Source organism: Sorex araneus, chromosome 4 (assembly GCF_027595985.1).
Source record: "Sorex araneus isolate mSorAra2 chromosome 4, mSorAra2.pri, whole genome shotgun sequence".
NCBI lineage: Eukaryota > Metazoa > Chordata > Mammalia > Eulipotyphla > Soricidae > Sorex > Sorex araneus.
In genome coordinates, this window is record NC_073305.1 from 7,070,826 (window position 1) to 7,090,753 (window position 19,928).

General features: G+C 65.6%; 1 protein-coding gene across 9 annotated transcripts in view; it reads right to left on the reverse strand.

The window, feature by feature from the left end:
* ATP2B2 (ATPase plasma membrane Ca2+ transporting 2) overlaps nucleotides 1-19,928 on the reverse strand; it is a 224,864-nt gene that overhangs the window by 9,709 nt on the left and 195,227 nt on the right. For all 9 annotated transcript variants that reach the window (XR_008629776.1, XM_055135248.1, XM_055135246.1 and 6 more), the window contains 10 exons: nucleotides 14,298-14,539; nucleotides 12,707-12,941; nucleotides 7,219-7,398; nucleotides 6,134-6,221; nucleotides 5,291-5,397; nucleotides 3,962-4,153; nucleotides 3,282-3,495; nucleotides 2,281-2,492; nucleotides 2,064-2,171; nucleotides 264-446 (listed from right to left, as the gene is read on the reverse strand). Coding sequence is in view for 8 of the 9 variants with exons in the window: in XM_055135248.1 (XP_054991223.1) it covers nucleotides 264-446; nucleotides 2,064-2,171; nucleotides 2,281-2,492; nucleotides 3,282-3,495; nucleotides 3,962-4,153; nucleotides 5,291-5,397; nucleotides 6,134-6,221; nucleotides 7,219-7,398; nucleotides 12,707-12,941; nucleotides 14,298-14,539 (1,761 nt within the window). In the remaining variant the exon portion in view is untranslated. The remainder of the gene's footprint in view (nucleotides 1-263; nucleotides 447-2,063; nucleotides 2,172-2,280; nucleotides 2,493-3,281; nucleotides 3,496-3,961; nucleotides 4,154-5,290; nucleotides 5,398-6,133; nucleotides 6,222-7,218; nucleotides 7,399-12,706; nucleotides 12,942-14,297; nucleotides 14,540-19,928) is intronic.

The following is a 19,928-nucleotide window of genomic DNA, read 5'->3' on the forward strand; positions in this document are numbered from 1 at the left end:
GCGGCGGGGAGGGGCCGCCCCCCGGCTGCTGGTGGCTCTCTGGCCCTGGGAAGAAGCTTCTGTGTACCCAGGTGGGCGCCAACCTGCCCGCTGGCCTCTGGCCGCCCGAAGCCCAGTGCCCAGCCCCTGCGGGGCCCCTCCTGGCCCTCGAGGGGGTCCCCTGGTCAGACCCAGGGGGCATCTCGGGGCCTCCTGCCCCGGCAGTGGGGGTGCTGGGGGCGGGGGCACAGCCCCACCCCGCCCTCCGCCGTGCGGGCTGGCACCTGGGTCTGGATGCGGTTGAGGCCGCGGAACCACAGGATCTGGCCGCGGCGCAGCTCCCGCTCGGCGTGGTCGATCTCCTCCACGTCCTCGTTCAGCTCCTCCTCGGGGATCTCCTCCTTCTGCGTCAGCCGGCCCGCCTCCTTGAGGAACTTGAGCCTGCTGGTCGGGATGGTGGCGATGACCTGCGGGGGGCCAGCGGTCAGCGGGGCTCCCTCGGCCTGCTCTCCCGCCCCGAGCGCGTGCGCGTGGGTGTGCGTGTGCGTACACACACATGTGCATTTGTGTCATGTATGTCATATATGTGTATATATGTCATATACGCAGTGTGTGCATATATGTGCACGTTTCAGTAAGCATGTGTGTGTCTGTGTGTGCATGTGTCTGCATGCATGTATGTACACGTCTATGTGTATGTGCACATGCAGGCATGTGTGCACATGTGCATGTGTGTGCATGCTGCGTGTTCATGTGTGCGCGTGCAAGTGTGGGAGGCAGCCTGGCCTTGGGGAGCTGCAGACACACCTCTGGGTGCTGTGGGCCAGCACTCAGTCCCCCTCCTCCCCCCACTGTGCTCAGAACTGCCCAGCGTGGCCAGGGGCCCTTGCGAGGGTGGGGACTGACCAGGTCTTTGAGCCTCGTGGAGGAGGGACCCAGCACGAGGCCGGGGCTGGAGTGAGCGAGGCCTGGGGGCTGGACCCTCTTTCCTGGGGGTCAGGCCTGCTCAGGGAGGGGGTGTGGCTGCTGGCTCGGTGCAGTGGCCGGTCCCTCGCCAGAGCTGTCCAGGACGAAGGTGCCCTGGGCGGGGAGAGGCTTTTGCCGGGGCCCAAGAGGACCCACGAGCCTGTGCAGGTGTGGAGGGCCCGGGAGGGTGTTCGGGCGGAGGCCAGAAGGGCCCACCCAGCAGCTGAGACCATCGTGGGGGCACGCGCCCCGCACCCCCTCTGCACCCGCGCGCAGTGCTCCGTACAGTCCCCTCTGACTAGCACCCCTCGAAGGCGGCTCATCTGTGGTACTGGAGCAACAGAATAATGGGGAGGGCATCTGCCTTGTATCTGGCTGACCAGGGTTTGATCCCCGGCACCTGACATAGCCCCGCCAGGAGTGATCCCTGAGCACAGGGCTGGGAGTCAGCCCTAGGCACTGACGGGGGTCTCCCGAAAACCAAAACAACCCCCTCCCAAAGAACCCTGTAAACATTCCACTTAAACACTCCCCCCTTTGCTGCTGTGATGACTGGGGGGAGGGAGCACAGGCCCAGAGAGGGAGCACGGACACAGGGAGGGAGCACGGGGCCCAGGAGGGAGCACGGGGCCCAGGAGGGAGCGCCGGCCCCGGGAGGAGCAGAGCCCAGCGCAACGCTGAGTGCCAGCTCCGAACCTTGGCCGCCTGGAAACCCACTTGGTTAACCCCATTATTTTGTACGTTGCCCTTTTCTTCTCTCCCTATTATTTTTTTTGGGTCTTTCCCCAAATCAGGGGTCCTAGGTCCACTGGGGCGGGTACTGCAGACCTGGAGGGCAGAGCTGGCGCTCGGTGATGTGGTGCTGGGCGCCCCTAGGGAGGGAGACAGGAGCTGGGACAGGGCTGGGGGCTGGGGGCCTCCGGGCTGGGCCGGGGCTCGGGGCCTCGGCGTCAGGCCCCAGCGGCTTCTCTCGGCTCTCCCCAGGCAGGTGACACCAGGTGCCCGGCGTGGGGCACGGGATACTGTGTTTTGAAATGGATTTCGGCAGATGCAGTCAGCGGCCCAAATCGAGCGGAGAGAGCCCAGAGGGTCAGGGCCCGGGGCCTGTGGCGACTCACCTGGCCCCACACCAGCTCCCCTAAGCCGATGAAGATGCACCACATCCACTGGTCCAGCTGCAGCGGGGAGCAGCTGAAGGGCTTCCCCCCGAACTGCACGATCACGATCTAGAGGGGGGGTGGGCGGAGAGGGGCGTCAGGGCTCCCGCGGGGCGGAGGGGGGGCGGGCGGGGGAGGCTCGCCGCGCACAGGGGTCGGGGGTGGGGCCGGCGGCCACCTGGATGGCGAAGGTGCCCAGCACGATGGTGCAGAAGATGGGGTTCCGGAAGATGCCGTCGAAGACGTTCCGCTCGCCGTGGATCTTGCGCGCGTTCACCTCGTTGAACAGCTGCATCATGACGAAGGTGTTGAAGATGATGGTGTAGTGCTCCGAGGGCGGCGAGTGCAGCGGCGCGTTCCTGCCGCTGTCGATCTGGAACATCTTCTCGCCTGCGGCAGGGGACAGCGGGGCTGGGCCGGGCTGCGGGGCAGGGGGGTGGGCAGGGGGCCCTGCGCCCAGGGTCTGGGTTCTAGGTGTCGCCGGGTGCTCCCGGGAGCACGGTCTGGAGCAACCTGCACCCGGGTTTCCTGTGGCTGGGAGGGGCAGGCGGGGGCCGGAAGCTGTGGGCGGGCGGCGGGCACGGGGACGGAAGGACAGAGGGGGCAGGACTCTGGCCTCATGCGTGGCCAGCCCGGCTTCTCCCCCCCCCCCCCCAAGTGCCGCACGTTCCCGAGCTGGAGGCCTCAGAGCACGTCGGGGTGCCTGGGGCGTCCCAGCACTGCAAGGCCGGCCTGCACGGCACCATCCTCGGGTGGCCGGAAGTCCCGGGGGGACCCTAAACCTCCTGAGCACTGTGGGGAGACCCTCCTCAGAAAAGCCCCCAGAGGGCGCGGTGAGGGGCTGAGAGGTGCTGGCCTTCCTGCGGCTGACCTGGGCTCGGTCCCTGGCACTGCTGGGAACGTGACAGAGGCCGTGGGGGCGGGGGGAGGCGGGGGGGCGGCTGGTTCCGGGGCGGCCGCAGTGACGCCGGCATCCGACTCTCTCCCGCCTCCAAGACTGTGGGTGGCGGCCAGAACCGAACACGGGCGACGAGACCCGTGGCAAGAGCCGGAGCTTCCTGCAGGCCCCGCGGCCAGGGAGGAAGGAGGAGGGGATGGGGCGCCTGGGCTGGGCTCTGGGGCGCCGTGATGGGGACAGGAAGGAGGGGCCCTCGGCCTGCTGCGTCCTGCGGCACTCACCCACGAAGAGCAGCGTGAAGATGAGCGTGAGCTGGTACACGGCGTGGCCCAGGATGTTCTTCATCATGGTGCGCGAGATGAGCGGCTTGTTCCGCCCGTACGGCTTCCGCAGCAGCAGGGTCTCGGTGGGCGGCTCCGTGGCCAGGGCCAGCGACGCGAAGGTGTCCATGATGAGGTTCACCCACAGCATCTGCACGGCCTTCAGCGGGGAGTCCTGCGCACAGGCCGCGCGGGGTCACGGGGGGGGGGGGGCAGGTTCTCTGGGGTCTTCCACAACCCGCCCATGGCAGCCCAGGGGACACCTCCTCCAGGAAGCCCACACACCCCATCTACCAGAGGCCCAGCCTGTGTGTGTCCCCACTCGGCCCTCCTCCTGCTGGGCTTCTTCCAGCCCCTCCCTCAGGCTCAGCGCAGTGACCCCCGGGGCCTCGGTCTCCCCGGTCTCTCCGGCTGGCGGCTGTCCCGTGAGCCACCGCTAGAGGGAGCGTCTCGCCCACAGATCAGGCGGGCGGACGCCCTAACCCCCTGCACAAGTCACCCCTGCAGCGCCCCCAGGGGCCGAGGGCCGGCTCTGGGTCTGGGGTACGGGCGGGGTTGGGGTGCGACCAGGCCAGGCCTCTCCTTTCCCTTGTCGGGGCTCCCAACTCGAGCGCGCCCGCCCTGCCCGGCCCTGCACTCGCCTGTGTGATGCAGGCGCCCGTGAAGGCCACGATCACGGCCACCACGTTGACCGTCAGCTGGAACTGCAGGAACTTGGAGATGCTGTCGTAGACGTTGCGGCCCCACATCACGGCCTTGACGATGCTGCTGAAGTTGTCGTCGGTGAGGATGATGTCCGAGGCCTCCTTGGCCACGTCGGTGCCCGCGATGCCCTGGGGGACAGGACAGCCGTGTAGCCAGGACAGTGCAGGGGGCACGGTGGCACACGGGAACAGGTCGGGCCCGGGACAGAGGGCAGCGTGGGGGCTGGTGCAGGGACAGTGGTGGGGGCGAAAGGGTCTCCCTAGGGACCTGACCCCACCACTGACCCAGACACAGCACCACGGGCTGCTCCGGAAAGGGGGCAGCTACACGGCAGTCACACTGTGGGCACAGGCACACACGCGCCTCACACTTGCGTGTACACGCATTCCCGTGTGCATACACCTCACGCTCCTGTGAACACACATTCCTGTGTGCGTGCGCGTGAGTGTGAGCCTGGGTGTGTGCGAGTGTGAGAGTCCTGAACGCACGCATGCTCACACTGCTCACATTCACACATGCACTCTCGCAGCCTCGCTCACACCCACCCACACGCAAGCTCCTGCTCACACTCATGCACGCTCACGCTCACACTCCGTCACACACTTACATTCACGCTGATGCAGTCACCGCTCACACACTCATGCACTTACACTCACATGCACACGCACTCACGTACACTCACACGCACTCATGCTCACACTCATGCACGCTCACGCTCACTCTCCGTCACACACTTACATTCACGCTGATGCACAGTCACGCTCACACACTCATGCACTTATACTCACATGCACACGCACTCACGTACACTCACACGCACTCATGCTCACACTCAGTCATGCACTTCCATTCACACTCACGCGTGCTTGCTCACACACACTCATGCTCACTAATGCACTTATACTCATGCTCACACACTCACTCAAGCCCCCTTATGCACACACTGCTCATGTGCTCACACACACGGTCATGCTAATGTTCACGTACACACATTCCTGCACAGTCTCACGCTCACGTCCACCCATGGCCGTGCTCACACTCACGGTGCCGCACGCTCCTGGCTGCACACTGCACACGCGTGCACACCCTCCAGGCAGCATCACCGCCGGGAGGCTCCACACCCTCCGGGCAGCCCCGGGGCCGGGCCAGACTCTGGAGCACTGGCAGCCCGGGGGGGGGGACAGAGGGGGACCGAGAGGCCAGCAGGCTGCAGAGTGGAGGTGAGGCCATGCTCCCCGCCCGAGGCCCCCCACAGCCGCCCCTACCATGGCGAAGCCCACGTCGGCCTTCTTGAGCGCGGGGCCGTCGTTCGTGCCATCCCCGGTGACGGCCACCACCTGCCGCTGCTCCGTGTGGGTGCTGTCGATGATGCCTGGGGGTGCAGGGCACCTCGGGAGGACGCGGCTGGGCCCTGCTGGCCTCCCCGCCTGGGCACCGCCCCGTCCTGGCCGCCCCCCGCCCCCCCTGCTCCACGGCCGCCCAGCTGTGTCCACCCGCCTGGGCTCTGCTGAGCCGCGCTCAAGCCTGTCTTATCCCCGTGCCCAGCTGAGCAGGAGGGAGGGGGGCCTCATCTGGGGGTGCGGCTGTGGGGGTCTGGGCCTCTCCCAAGCCAGGTCAGCCTCCACTAAGGCCCAGGGCAGCCTCTGAGGGGGCCGCAGTGCCCCAGCGTGCCTCAGCAGGACCCCCACTCCCTCGGGGAGGAGGCCTCGGGGGCCGGCCCCTGGCAGAGCCGGCGCCTGCCACTCTCCGGGGCACGTGGGGACAGAGGAATGCTGGACATTAAGAGCCCCCCGGGGGCTGCTCCCCAGTGCTTATGGGGCCTCAAGCTGAGGGACTCTGAGACGCCTCTCAGGAGCAGGGGCGGGGACCATGTCCCAGGCCAGGCAGGACCTGGGGGGCACAAATCACACATACGCGGGGGGCACCCCAGCCCATGTGACCTCAGGACGGGCCTGGACCCTGGAAAGGCAGGTCCAGGCTTCCTGCTGGGGAGGGACCACCGAGAGCCCTGGCCTGTCTGTCACGGGGCTCCTGGCAGGGGACCCCCCGAGCGCCCCTTCCCGCCGGGCACCCAGGGGCGGGACACCCTCGGGGCCGTGGCTGCGTACCTTTGACCAGCGTGTGCTTGTCGGTGGGCGAGGAGCGAGCCAGCACCCGCAGCTTCGGCCAGATCTTATCGATTCGCTCCTGCTCGATCTGGGGCGGGATGGGGGACACTGAGGCCCGAGACGGGAGGCGCGTGCCGGGGCTTCTGGGCCCTTGGCGCCCCCGTGGGTCTGTTGCCTCCCGGGCTGCCTACGCTGCCCGACTCCACCCACAGAGGACCCTGCACACCCACCTCTGCTCTGCCTTCCCATCTGTCCTACCTCCCCCTTCCCGCCCATCCCCACCTCCCCCTTCCCGCCCGTCTCTACCTCCCCCTTCCTGTCCGTCTCTAGTCTCTACCTCCTCCTTCCCGCCCATCCCTACCTCTCCCTTCCTGCCCGTCTCTACCTCCCCCTTCCTGTCAGTCTCTACCTTCTCCTCCCCGCCTGTCTCTACCTCCCCCTTTCCACCCATCCCCACCTCCCCCTTCCCGCCCGTCTCTACCTCCCCCTTCCTGTCCGTCTCTAGTCTCTACCTCCTCCTTCCCGCCCATCCCTACCTCTCCCTTCCTGCCCGTCTCTACCTCCCCCTTCCTGTCAGTCTCTACCTTCTCCTCCCCGCCTGTCTCTACCTCCCCCTTTCCACCCATCCCCACCTCCCCCTTCCCGCCCTTCTCTACCTTCTCCTTCCTGTCCGCCTCTACCTCCCCCTTCCTGTCCGTCTCTAGTCTCTACCTCTCCCTTCCTGCCCATCTCTACCTCCCCCTTCCTGTCTGTCTCTAGTCTCTACCTCTCCCTTCCCGCCCATCCCTACCTCTCCCTTCCTGCCCGTCTCTACCTCCCCCTTCCTGCCCATCTCTACCTTCTCTTTCCCGCCCATCCCTACCTCTCCCTTCCTGCCTGTTTCTACCTCCCCCCTTCCTGTCTGTCTCTAGTCTCTACCTCCCCCTTCCCACCCATCTCTGCCTCCCCCTTCCCGCCCATCCCTACCTCCCCCTTCCCACCCATCCCTACCTCCCCCTTCCCGCCCATCCCTACCTCCCCCTTCCTGCCCGTCCCTACCTCCCCGTTCCCCCCATCTCTGCCTCCCCCTTCCCACCCGTCCCTACCTCTCCCTTCTCGTTGCGAATCCTCCTGTTGAACTCCTTGCCCTCCAGACACAGGAAGTCCTCCCCAGGATGGATGATGCCGCACTTGATGGCGATGGCCCGGGCCGTGTTGATGTTGTCCCCGGTGACCATGCGGACCGTGATGCCGGCCCTCTGGCACTTGCGGATGGCTTCGGGGACCTGGACAGGAGGTGACAGCCGCGGAGGTGGGCATTGGCCTGGGCGGTCAATCACAGCGTCCTCCGCCTAACCCCCACGCGCCTCAGTCCTGAGTCCGGCGGCCAGCACCATCCCTGAGACTGTCCATCCCGAGACAGCCATCTGGGCCGCATCTGGCAAAACCTTTGCCCAAGTCTGCCCGGCCTCTGCCTGGCCCCAGCTCCTGCTGGTCCTGTGGCCGGGGCTCCTGGCTGCTTCACCCGCAAGCAAACTCAGCCCCTGCAAACTCTGTGATGAAGACACCTCTGCATTTCCCTGATTTGGCCGCTGGACGGTGTCCGGGGCATTTCGTTTGCGGGATGTGACACTAGCTTAGAAGAAACGGGCCCGGGCTGTAAGCTCCGCCTCCTCCCGGGTCTGTGAGGAGAAACTGGCCTCTGGGCCAATCAGGGGCCAGAAAATCCGGCCAATCAGAAGCCAGAGAGGCCCTGGCCCCTCCCCTCAGGCCACGCCCCTCCGCGGAGCTGGGATTGGTCCAGGACTGGTCCAGCCTCCGGGATGCTGTGGAGGGGCGGCTCCAGCCCAGGAGGGCATCTTACCCTTGGGCAGACCCACAAACGACACGGGAGCGTTGCTCTCGCTTCAAAACATCTCCGAGTGTCAAGGACACGTCGCGGGGACAAAATCCGACTGCACCAAGAGACCGAGGCTGCTCAGAACCAGGGGCAAGGCAGCGGTCCGGGCTACTGCGCACCTTGGCCCCTGGACGCTGGCTCCCACTCGCACAGCCCTTAGCTGCCCTGAGGGCTGGGCCCCGGACCCCAGAAGCTGCTACCGTCCTTCCCTGGGGGAATTTCTTTCTTTTTGGGCCACACCTGCTGTGCTCAGGGCTTACTCCTGGCTCTAAGCTCAGGGATCTCTCCTGGCGGGGCTCAGGGGATCCTACGGGGTGCCAGAGATCGAATCCAGATGGGTCACATGCAAGGCCAGTTCCCTGCCCGCTGGACTATCGCTCCATCATCTTAGCTGGATCCTGACTCCAGATAAAATAACTTAAGTTGTCTCTGTCCCAAACACACCGCCGGAGAGTGGGACAAGTCTCGGTCTGCTCGCAGGCACCCTGCACGGGACGGCTCTGCTCACACACTGCCAAGGACAGGTGCCCGGGAACCTCAGCACAGCCTCTCACGGACCACTGCTTCCCAGGCTTGGGGTCTGGAGGAGCCGGACCTGCCTGCCCAGAACCCCCCGCCCCTATTCTGGGCCTCTGCAAGGAGGGGCTGTAGGAGAGAGGGAGATGCTGACTCTGATGCCCCCCGCCCCAAAAGCAGAGAGAAGTGCCAAAGGCCCGTGTGTGTGTGTGTGTGTGTGTGTGTGTGTGTGTGTGTGTGTGTCCTTCAAGGTCCTACCTCAGCCTGCTTGCCTCATCTGTAAAATGGAACCCCTGTGTGCAGGGTTGGAGGACCTGGGGGTTTGGGGTGGGAGATACTGACACAGGACCCCACCCAGATGCTGCAGGAGGGGGGTCCACGCAGGTTGGTGGGAGGGAGCACCCCTGGGCCAGGTGTGAGGGGGTCTGTGACCTGCCTCAAATCGGGGGTTTCGAGACTGCCCTGGAGCACGCCCGTGCTTCCTGGGGCTCTGAGCAGCGGCCCTGCCTGCCTCAGACCTTCACACTCTCTCGGGCATGGAAGGAGTAGGGCGGGCTGGTGGGCGCTTCCCCATGTGGCTCCAGCCGCCCTCGGAGCGTCTCGGCTTCAGCCTACTGGGTTGCTCGGGAAGGCGCCACTCCCGACCACAGCCGGGCCTCACGCCCCTCTGCCTGGCTTGGGGAGCACCTCACCCAGTGCCCAGGGGGTCCCCTTCACGGCTCTCTCTGCACCCACTCCACTCACAGGCGCTCAGTCCCTCGACCCACAGCCGCTCACTCACCCCCACACTCACCGCCACAGACACTCACCCCCACAGACACTCACCCCACGGACACTCACCCCCACAGACACTCACCCCCACAGACACTCCCACACTCACCCCCACACTCACCCCCACGGACACTCACCCCACAGACACTCACCCCCACAGACACCCCCACGGACACTCACCCCCACAGACACTCCCACAGACACTCACCCCCACACTCACCCCCACGGACACTCACCCCCACAGACACTCCCACAGACACTCACCCCCAGAGACACTCACCCCCACGGACACTCACCCCCACGGACACTCACCCCCACAAACACTCCCACAGACACTCACCCCCACAGACACTCACCCCCACAAACACTCCCACAGACACTCACCCCAACAGACACTCCCCCCCACAGACACTCACCCCACGGACACTCACCCCCACAGACACTCCCACGGACACTCCCACGGATACTCCCATGGACACTCACTCCCGCAGACACCCCCACGGACACTCACCCCCACGGACACTCACCCCCAGAGACACTCACCCCCACGGACACTCACCCCCACGGACACTCACCCCCACAAACACTCCCACAGACACTCACCCCCACAGACACTCACCCCCACAAACACTCCCACAGACACTCACCCCAACAGACACTCCCCCCCACAGACACTCACCCCACGGACACTCACCCCCACAGACACTCCCACGGACACTCCCACGGATACTCCCATGGACACTCACTCCCGCAGACACCCCCACGGACACTCACCCCCACGGACACTCACCCCCACAGACACTCACCCCCACGGACACTCCCACAGACACTCCCACAGACACTCCCACAGACACTGACCCCCACAGACACTGACCCCCACAGACACTGACCCCCACAGACACTCACCCCCACAGACACTCACCCCCACGGACACTCACCCCCACAGACTCTCACTCCCACAGACACTCACCCCCACGGACACTCCCACAGATACTCAGCCCCACGGACACTCACCCCCACAGACACTCACACCCACGGACACTCCCACAGACACTCACCCCCACAGACACTCACCCCCACAGACACTCCCACAGACGCTCAGCCCCCCCATCCACAGCCCCTCATTCATCCCCTCACCCCCGTCCCTGCACCCACTCACGGGCTCGCCCCGCTGTCCTGGGCACTGAGGCTGCGCGTGCGGGTCAGGGTGTACCTGCTCCTCGGAGAGGCGAGAGCAGGGCGCTAGCAAGCTCCTTCTCTAGCCCCACAGGGTCCCTGAGGAGACCCAGCCTGGGGCGGGTGGCTTCCTGCCCCCCGCAGGGGGCCTTCAGACTCGTGCTGTCTGGGGAACCCACGGTGACCCCGAGAGCCCCGGACGCCAGCAGCCAGCCCTGGGAAAGGCCAGCGGGAGTGTCCCTCACAGGGCGGGGCCAGCCCTGTCCTCTGTGCTGTCTGGGGAGGGAGGGAGGCAGGGGGAGGGCGGCCCTGTCGGCAGAAGGGGAAACTGAGGGAGGGAGCACCCGTTTGCCAGCAGCCACGCACGGGCCGTGACATGCCTGTCGGGCGTAGAGGGGCCCCCCAGGGCGGGGCCAGAGCAGGACACACCCGGCGCAGGCACAGCCCTGAGCACTCCCCAGGGGCTGGTGACAGGGGCTGCCTCTGTGGGGGCACAGGACGGAGGTGTCGTTCCGGGGCCCTGCGTCTCCCCTTCATCCCCAAGGCGCTGCTGACCCCCCAGGTCAGGGCGACTAAGCAGCCACGGAGTGGGGGATCCCTCACCCTGTGAACATCCAGCTCTCTGCGAGGTGGGGAAACTGAGGCTGAGGGAGTGACTGCCACTGGTGGGCGCTGGGCCTGACCCCCCAGGCTCTCTCTACCAGCACAGCAACAGCCCCGAAGGCAGCACGGGGCCCCTGGGCATGAGAAGGCCCCCAGGCCACACTGGGCCCGCTGTGGGGATCAGTCCCCTGCCCCCAGGGTCTGCCTGCAGCCTGTGGGGACCACAGCCCCACTCCCCAGCTCCTCTCGGGGGCCACCCCCAGGCAAGGAGGGGCCTGGACATGATCAGTGACATAGAGGCACAGTCCTGTGCCGCGTTTTTGGCTTTAAATGCTGGTTGCCAATCTGGAAACAACCCACGTGGCCGAGAATAGATGACTGGATAAACTATGGTACATTTGCACAGTGGAATACTATACTACCAGGAAAAGGGAAGCCATGACATTTGCTTATGAATGGATGGACATGGAGAGTATCATGCTGAGTGAAATGAGTCAGAAGGAGAGGGACAGACACAGAATGGCTGCTTCATTTGTGGGATATTATGTATATATATCTATATCCACATCTATATCTATATCTACCTATCTAATATCTGAGGCCAGGGAAGGCAGGAAATAGGGGCCAGGAGGACTGGACAGTGGTTTGGGTTGGGAGTCTACCGCAGGAGGGTCTGGGGCACGAAGAGCAGTCAGGATGGAGAAAGGACAGTGTGACAATAGTCGCGGCAAGGATCATTCTGGACAGGAACTGAGTGCTGAAAGTAGGTAAAGGGATATACCTGATAACCTTTCAGTATCTGTAGTGCAAACTACAAGGGGGGGAGAGAGAGGGGGGGAGGGATGGAGGGAGAGAGGGGAGGAGAGAGGGAGAAAGGGAGGGAGGAAGGGAGGGAGGGGGAGGGAGGAAGGGAGGGAGGGAGGGAGGAAGGGAGGGAGGGAGGGAGGAGGGAGGGAGTAAGGAGGGAGGGGGAGGGAGGGAGGGAGAGGTGCCTGCCTAGATGCAGGGGCGAGGGTGGTGGGAAATGCAGCTAGTGAAGGGGCGGGTGTTGGAACACTATGACTGAAACCCGATCATGAATAGCTTTGTAACTGTATCTCACTGTAATTCAATTAAAAATTAAATTAAATTAAAAGAACGCTGGTCGCTACCTGCCCGACGACAGCCCAGCCCCAGAGAGGGGCTTCGGGCTCAGCATCCTGGGCCTCCTCTACCTGACACGGAGCCCCGGGGGGAAGACCCAGCTCACCCCCTTCACCCCCTTCCCTCCTGCTAGAGGGCCTGCCCTTCTGGAACTTTCCAGCTCTTCCCTGGACACGTGATGAGCAGAGTTGTCAGCGCGCACTGAGCCAGCCCGCTGTTCCCACCGGCTCCGGACTGGGGGGCCCTTTCAGGGGAGACCCCGGCTCCTAGGGGTCTTGGCAGGCCCCGTGGGGCCAGCAGAAGGGCTGTGAGTCCGCAGGCTCCGCCAGACGGGCTGCCCACAGGCCCAGGCTGACCTCGGACACCTGCAGGTTCAGGAGTTGGGGAGAAGAGCTGGCAGGCCCTTTGGGGAAACTGAGGCTCAGAGCGGCGAGGGGGCTGATGTGGGACCCCCGCCTCCCCGCCCTGTGCTGGCATGGCCGTACCTCGGGCCGGACGGGGTCCTCGATGCCCACCACGCAGATGCAGGTGAGGTCGTTGAGGATGTCGTTCTCGCTTTCCCAGTCAGGCTCGGGGCTGCAGGGGAAGTCGCGGTACGCCACGCAGATGGTCCGCAGCCCGTCGCACGCCATGGGCTCGATCACCTTCTTCACCATCTCGTCCCTGTCCCGGGGCCGGAAGACCCGCGGCTCGCCCGACTCGTTGAGGATCTTGCAGCACCTGGGGAGGGCGGGAAGAGGCGGGGAAGGGGCGCCGTCAGGCGGGGGGAGCAGGGCCTCGGTGGGGGTCCAAGACTCATCTGGGAAAATGATCGCACAGCTCTAGCGGGTTCGAGGCACCAGGGTGATGGCCCAGTGGGCAGGCCGACCCAGGTTGACCCCCGCACCCTGTATGGGTGCCCTGAGCCCTCCACGAGGTGCCCCGGGGGGCAGGGCCAGGAGTAAGCCCGGAGCACAGGCACGCGTGGCTCCCAAACCAGAATCACGACCCAAAACCAACCAACCAGCTGGGGAACGAAGCCCCCCCTGTGCCCGGTGCTGGCCTCATGGCCCGGGCGCGCTCAGGGGTCACGACCTTTTCAAAGGCACCCTGGCATGACCCCCTGCCAGCATGCTCTGCCCCTCATGCGCCCCCACCCCCACAGACCTGCTGCACCCCTGCACATACCCCTGCGGACACGTTCTGCCCCCTGCATGCTCTGCCCACTGCACGTGGCCTCTGCAGACACACTCTCTGCCCTGCACGCACCCCTGCAGACATGCTTTGCCCTGCACACACCCCCTGCAGACATGCTTTGTCCCCTGCATGCACCCCTGCAGACACAGACACACTCTTCCCTGCATGCTCTGCCCCCTGCACGCGCCCCTGCAGGCACGCTCTGCCACCTGCACACACCCCTGCAGGCACGCTCTGCCCCCTGCACGCGCCCCTGCAGGCACGCTCTGCCCCCTGCACACACCCCTGCAGGCACGCTCTGCCCCCTGCATGCGCCCCTGCAGGCACGCTCTGCCACCTGCACACACCCCTGCAGGCACGCTCTGCCCCCTGCACGCGCCCCTGCAGGCACGCTCTGCCCCCTGCACACACCCCTGCAGGCACGCTCTGCCCCCTGCACGCGCCCCTGCAGGCACGCTCTGCCCCCTGCACACACCCCTGCACGCGCCCCTGCAGACACACTCTGCCCCCTGCACGCGCCCCTGCAGGCACGCTCTGCCACCTGCACACACCCCTGCAGGCACGCTCTGCCCCCTGCAGACACGCTCTGTCCCCTGCACGCGCCCCTGCAGGCACGCTCTGCCCCCTGCACACGCCCCTGCAGACGCCCCTGCAGACACACTCTGCCCCCTGCACGCGCCCCTGCAGACACGCTCTGCCACCTGCACACACCCCTGCAGACACGCTCTGTCCCCTGCACGCGCCCCTGCAGACACGCTCTGTCCCCTGCATATGCCCCCTGCAGACACGCTCTGTCCCCTGCACGCGCCCCTGCAGACACGCTCTGTCCCCTTGCACGCGCCCCTGCAGACACGCTGCCCCCGCGGTGGCACGACTCGACTCCGCCGGCCCGCGGCTTACTTCTTGAGCACGATCTCGGAGGCGCCCTTGCTGTACATGCGGAAGCTCTCGTCGGGCAGCTGGATGACGGTGCTCATGGACTTGCGCACGGAGTTGAAGGTGTAGACCTTGTAGAGCTTCTCCTCGGGCATCTGGCTGCGCACGGGCTCGTAGTCCTGCTTCAGGTCCAGCACGAAGCCCAGCAGGCCGCACTCCGTCTTGTTGCCCACCTGCCGCGGCAGGCCGCCCTCCTTCTCGGGGGGCTGCGGGAGAGGCGGGTCTCAGGGGCTGCCGGCGGGGTGGGCTCCCCAACTGTCCCCTGAACCCGGGGCTCGGGAGGTGGGGGCCAGGCAAGGCGAGCCTGAGGGGGCTGGAGGGAAGGCGCAGTGTGGGGGGGGTTTGCTTTGCACACGCTGACCCGGTTGGGTCCCAGGACCCCCACAGGCCCCCTGAGCCCGGCCAGGGTGCTCCTGAGCCCAGAGCCAGGAGGAAGCCCTGAGCACAGCCAGGTGTGGCCCCAAACGGGAGCACAAAGGAGGAACTGGGTCCGAGAGATAAGGCAGCAGGGAGGACGCTTGCCTTGCACATGGCAGGCCCGGGTTCGATCCCCGGCATCCCACATGGTCCCCTGAACCCTGCCAGGGGTGATCCCTGAGTGCGGAGCCAAGAATAGCCCCTGAGCATCGCCAGGTGTGGCTCCCAAACACACAAAACACAAAACATTAGCCCAGAGGGAGCACTGAGTGAAGGTGCTTGTCCTGCACCCGGCCCACCCGGGTTCAATCCCCGGCACTGGAGAAGCCCCTGGGCCCTGCCTGGAGTGATCTTGAGCCCAGAGTCAGGAGGAAGCCCTGAGCACTGCCAGGCGAGGGCCCCCCCGCCCAGTAATGAATGATCTCAAACATAAGAACCCAACGGGGAAATAATGATGCGCTCGTGAACTTCCCATCTAGCTTCCTGGGCCTGAAGTTTCATGCAAATTGCCTGAGGTCTGAGTTTTCCCTCTTGAGAAGCAAAGCTAGTAGGGCAGAGATAGCTGGCGGGGGGGGGGGGGGGAGCGGGGCTGAAGGTGGGAGTGACCCCAGAGCACCGCCAGGGGGCGCCTCAAACAAACGAAGCCACAAAGGCCGTACACTGACGCTTCTGAGCCTCCCCACCTATCTGTCCAGCCTTTCCCAGAAAGACCCTCTCACTTCAGGGCCAGAGGCAGGGTACGGCGGGGGAGGCACCTGCCTGCACAAAACTGACCCAGATTCCATCCCCGGCACCCCCGAGGGTCCCCCAAGCCAGAAGGGATCCCTGAGCACAGAGCCAGGAGCAAGCCCTGAGCACTGCGAGGGGAGGCCCCCAGACCAACCATCAAAAACCAGATACGTCTCACGGCAGCCCCGTGTTACTGGGGTCCTGCGTGCGTTTGAACTTTTCCATGTAAAACTGTCTAGGGCTGAGCTACGCCCACCCCTGGGTTGCAGGGGGAGTTTGGGAGGGGCCGTGCAGGGGCCAGACCCCGGCCCTGAGCCTGAGGGATGAAAGAACGTGACGCCGAACTCCAGCCCCTGGGCAGAAGCTGCCGGTTTTTTGTTTTGTTTTAACTGTTCAGATGCTTCTGGGTTCACGGGCCCCAGAGGATGAAGGAGACCCTCAGGCCGCGTCCCCGGGGCTTATCCCGGGGTGGGGGGCGACAGCCACGAACCCCGACTCCGACAAGCACAGTCCAACCACGGCACAGGGGCGCCAGCTTTACGCGCTCTCTGGGCGGGCACTCGGAGTTGCGGGCAGTGTTGCTTCGTGTGGACGTGACACGTGTCACGCACGCAGCAGCTTGTGACTCGTGTCCTCCCCGTCTAGGCCGGCCCCGCCTCCCGCTCCTCCCTGTCCAGTGCCCGGCTCTCTTCCACCGCTGCAGTCCTGACATTTCCAGCATGTTCCCTGCTGGCCTGTGGCGCCGGCGTGGGCAGTTGATGCCGCAGGTCAGAGCTGCTGGCCCTGTAGGCCGGGCTCGAGACGGGGAGGGGGGTCGGGGCCCGCAGGCGCAGGGGGGCTGCCCGCTGCCCTGCACGGGGTGGCACGCCCAGAAGCTTCAGAGCAGAGTCTGTCCACCGAGCACCTGCCCTGTGACGCAGCCACGTGGCTCCTGGGTGGCCCTTCCCGGCGGGCAGCGCTGCACCCACGGGCGACTCGCTCCGCCAGGACCCCAGGCTGGACCAAGTGCTGTTTTCTAAGTCCAGGTGGACCCCTGGTGGCTTTTTACTCCCTTAACTCAGCATTTCTCAGCCGGACCCCCAGACCCTCCCGAGGAGACACGAGGGCAAACGGACTGAAGGGGACGAGCCAGGAGCGGGGGCGGGGCCGGGAGGGGACAGAAGCCGAGCGGGGGCGGGTCCTGGCGGGGGCGTGGCAGGGCGGGGCCGGGGCCTGGTGGGGGCGGGGCCTGGCGGGGACAGAGCCTGTGGGGGCGGGGCGGGGCCTGGCGGGGGCGGGGCCTGGCGGGGACAGAGGCCTGGGGGTGGCGGGGCCGGGCGGGGGCGGAGCCGGGCGGGGCGGGGCGGGGCCGGGAAAGTGGCGAAACACCGGTTCAACCTACATGCAGAGTCACGTGCCGCGGGTTCCCGGCTACGCCCGCAGCGCCGCCCGAACACACGTCCCCCCCGCAGTGAGCACACGGCCTGGGAGAGATGAGCCCGTGCCAGGCTGAAGGGGGATCCACGCCCGCGACTAGCCCCGGTGTCCGATCTGCTCGGCCCGAAGGCCCACTCCCGGCCCTGTGCTCCCAGTGAGTGCTCAGAGCAACAGCACAGGCAGGCAGGGGGGTGCTTGGGAGAGCCCACAGGCCCGGCCGTGCCCCTCAGGGATGCCCAGGAGCTGCCCTGCCCCGTGGCAGCCCTGAGACCTGGGTTTCAGAGCCTTCGGGGCTGGAGCGACAGGACAGTGGGGAGAGCATTTGCCTTGCACCCAGCCGGCCGGGGCTCGATTCCCGGCATCCCATTGGGTCCCCCGAGCACCACCAGGAGTCATTCCTGAGTGTGAAAGCCAGAAGTAACCCCTGAGCATTGCCGGATGTGATCCAAAAAGCAAAAAAAAAAAAAAAAAAAAGGTAGAACTAATTGGGGCTGGAGCAATAGCACAGTGGGTAGGGCGTTTGCCTTGCACGTGGCTGACTGGGGTTCGATCCCCCGCATCCCATATGGTTCCCCGAGCACCTCCAGGAATAATTCCTGAGTGCAGATACAGAGCCAGGAGTAACCCCTGAGCATCACCAGGTGTGACCCAAACAAACAAACAAACAAGCAAAGCCTCAGCCCCCGAGTTTTCCCATCTGTAGAAGGGGACGCTGCAGCGGATGTAGGGGGGCAGACGCTCCCGGCCCTCGGTGTCCTGTTGCGTGTTTGCCCGGCCCCCTCCCCCTCCTCCTCCTCCCCCTCCTGCACCCACGTCCTGCCCAACCTCATCCCAGCACGGGGGTGGGGGCGGGGGGGGCTGGAGGGCTCCCCAGGCCCAGGCCCTGTGGGGGGCCCGCAGGGGTGCAGGGGGCTGGCGGCACCCCGCTCTGGCGGCCGTGGAAACGCCTTTGTTCCCGCAGAATGAGGCAGCCCTGGAAAACTCTGTCTGCTGATTGATTTCTTATTCTTTTCTTTCTCTCCCCCCTCTCTCTCACCATTGTGTAAGGAACCTTCTGGTGATTTTCAGAGTTTTAGGCATTTTTCCACACCAGGCTTTCTCCACCCTCCGCTAATGAAAGAGAAATGACAACACGGAGAACTTAAATAAAAACGTCTAATTACTTATGTGCCCGAGAGAGCCGCGCTCCTGCCTCAGCCCCCACCTCCCGGCATTTTATTACCCTCCGGGAAATATTTTAATTTTCCTCTAAAAGGATTTCAAACAATCCCCGGTCGCGCGTGGCACAGCTGCCTCCCCCGTAATTCAATTTGTTCCCATGAACTTGTGCTGGGAGATCGCCCACACGTGGCACGAAGCGGCAGAGCGCCGCCCTGCTCTCGCTGGGCTTTTGAAATCTTGACAGACCCGGACTTGGCTCCCGCGGCAGCCTCGCCGGGTCCCCGGCCTGCTGGAGGGGGCCGTCAGCGTCCCCTCTCCTGGCCAGGCAGCGGGGCTGCATCCAGCACACTTCCCTGTGTGGGCGTCCAGCCCTCTGGGGCGATGGGGGCAGCCACGGGCGTGACGTGGCGATCTGTGCTCCAGTCCTGGGGTGCTGGCAAGGGCCTGGGCTCTGAGCAAGGGCCGCCGAGGAGGAGACGGGCGACGTGCATGAAAAACGGGCGCACGGATGAGATGGTCCAGGGGACCAGGTCCCCTGAGCTCCGCCAGGAGGGACCCAGAGCAGAGAGCCAGGGGGAGGCTGAGCACCACGGGGCCAACCCAGCCCCCTCCCAAAAAGGGACTGAAAAAGGCAGAGTGAGCACAGCAGCTGGGGGGTGGTGCTTGCCTTGCATGCAGCTGACCCGGGTTCGATCCCGGCTCCCATATGGTTCCCCGAGACCACCCCTGAGTGCAGAGCCCGGAGAAAGCCCTGAGCACCGCTGGGTGTGGTCTCCCCTCCCCCCAAAACACCAAGCCCCCCCCAATCCCAAACAGAAACACCCCACGCCCGGGCTGCCTCGGTGGAACCATGGCCGCCCCTTCCCACTAAGAATAGCAGCTGCAGGTGGCGCAGTGGCCAGGACCTCGGGGCCCGGGTGCCACCCACAAGCGTGGCATGTGCTGCCCACGGCTCTGACGTTGCGATTCCTGACCCTCCCGTGGCCAGATGTGTGCATGCACCACGGCCAAGGAGCTGAGCCCAGCACCAGGGCCAGGAGTGCAGCAACGGACACCTGCAACCACGAAGGACGGTGGGAATGAGAGGGGCCGGCCAGGGAGACCGGAAGTGCCCTCTGAGCCTGCGGGGTCGCTCCTGGCTCTGTCCCTGCAGGAGCAGGACAGACAGAGATGTGTGTCCCCGCCCCAGCCCACACACTGTTCCCACTCACAGCAGCCACGCTCTCGGCAGCTGCCCACACATCCATCTCCCGGCGAGAGAAGCAGGCGCCCTCCAGGGCTGGAGTCAGCCAAGGGGGGGGCGTCCTCCACCTGTGCCCCCAGGGCTGGGGGCTGAGGGCCTCAGGGTCCCCGCGTAGGGCAGCCATGCAGAGACTCACCCCTGCAGGACCTCTGAACCGAGGAGCAGGGCAGAGCCTGGCCACAGGGAGGAGAGCAGGACGGGGAGGGGTGTCAGGCTGGGGGCGCCAGGCATGTGGGGTCGGGGGGTCGGGGGCAAAGTGGGCAGGAGGCGTTTTTGGATGGAGGGTGAGGGGCACCGCCACGAGGACCCACCCCAGTCCGCTGGGGTCTGCGGGGATGGTCCCAGCATGATGCGAAGTCAAGCTGCCAGCACGGAGAACAACAGTCTGCCAGAGAAAGGGTCGGGGAGGGGGGCAGAGGCAGGACGGCCACACTCACGTGCGGGATATACAAGCACCGTGGGAGGGGGCGGGCGGGTCGGGGGCTGGCCTTGCACGTGGCCGACCCGGCTTCCATCCCTGGTCCGAGCCCGCTAGGAGTGACCCCTGAGCACAGCCAGGACGTCAGACCTCGGCGCTGCCACGTGTGGCTCAAAAACCGAAAAGCCAAAAGCGAACTGCAACTGAAGCC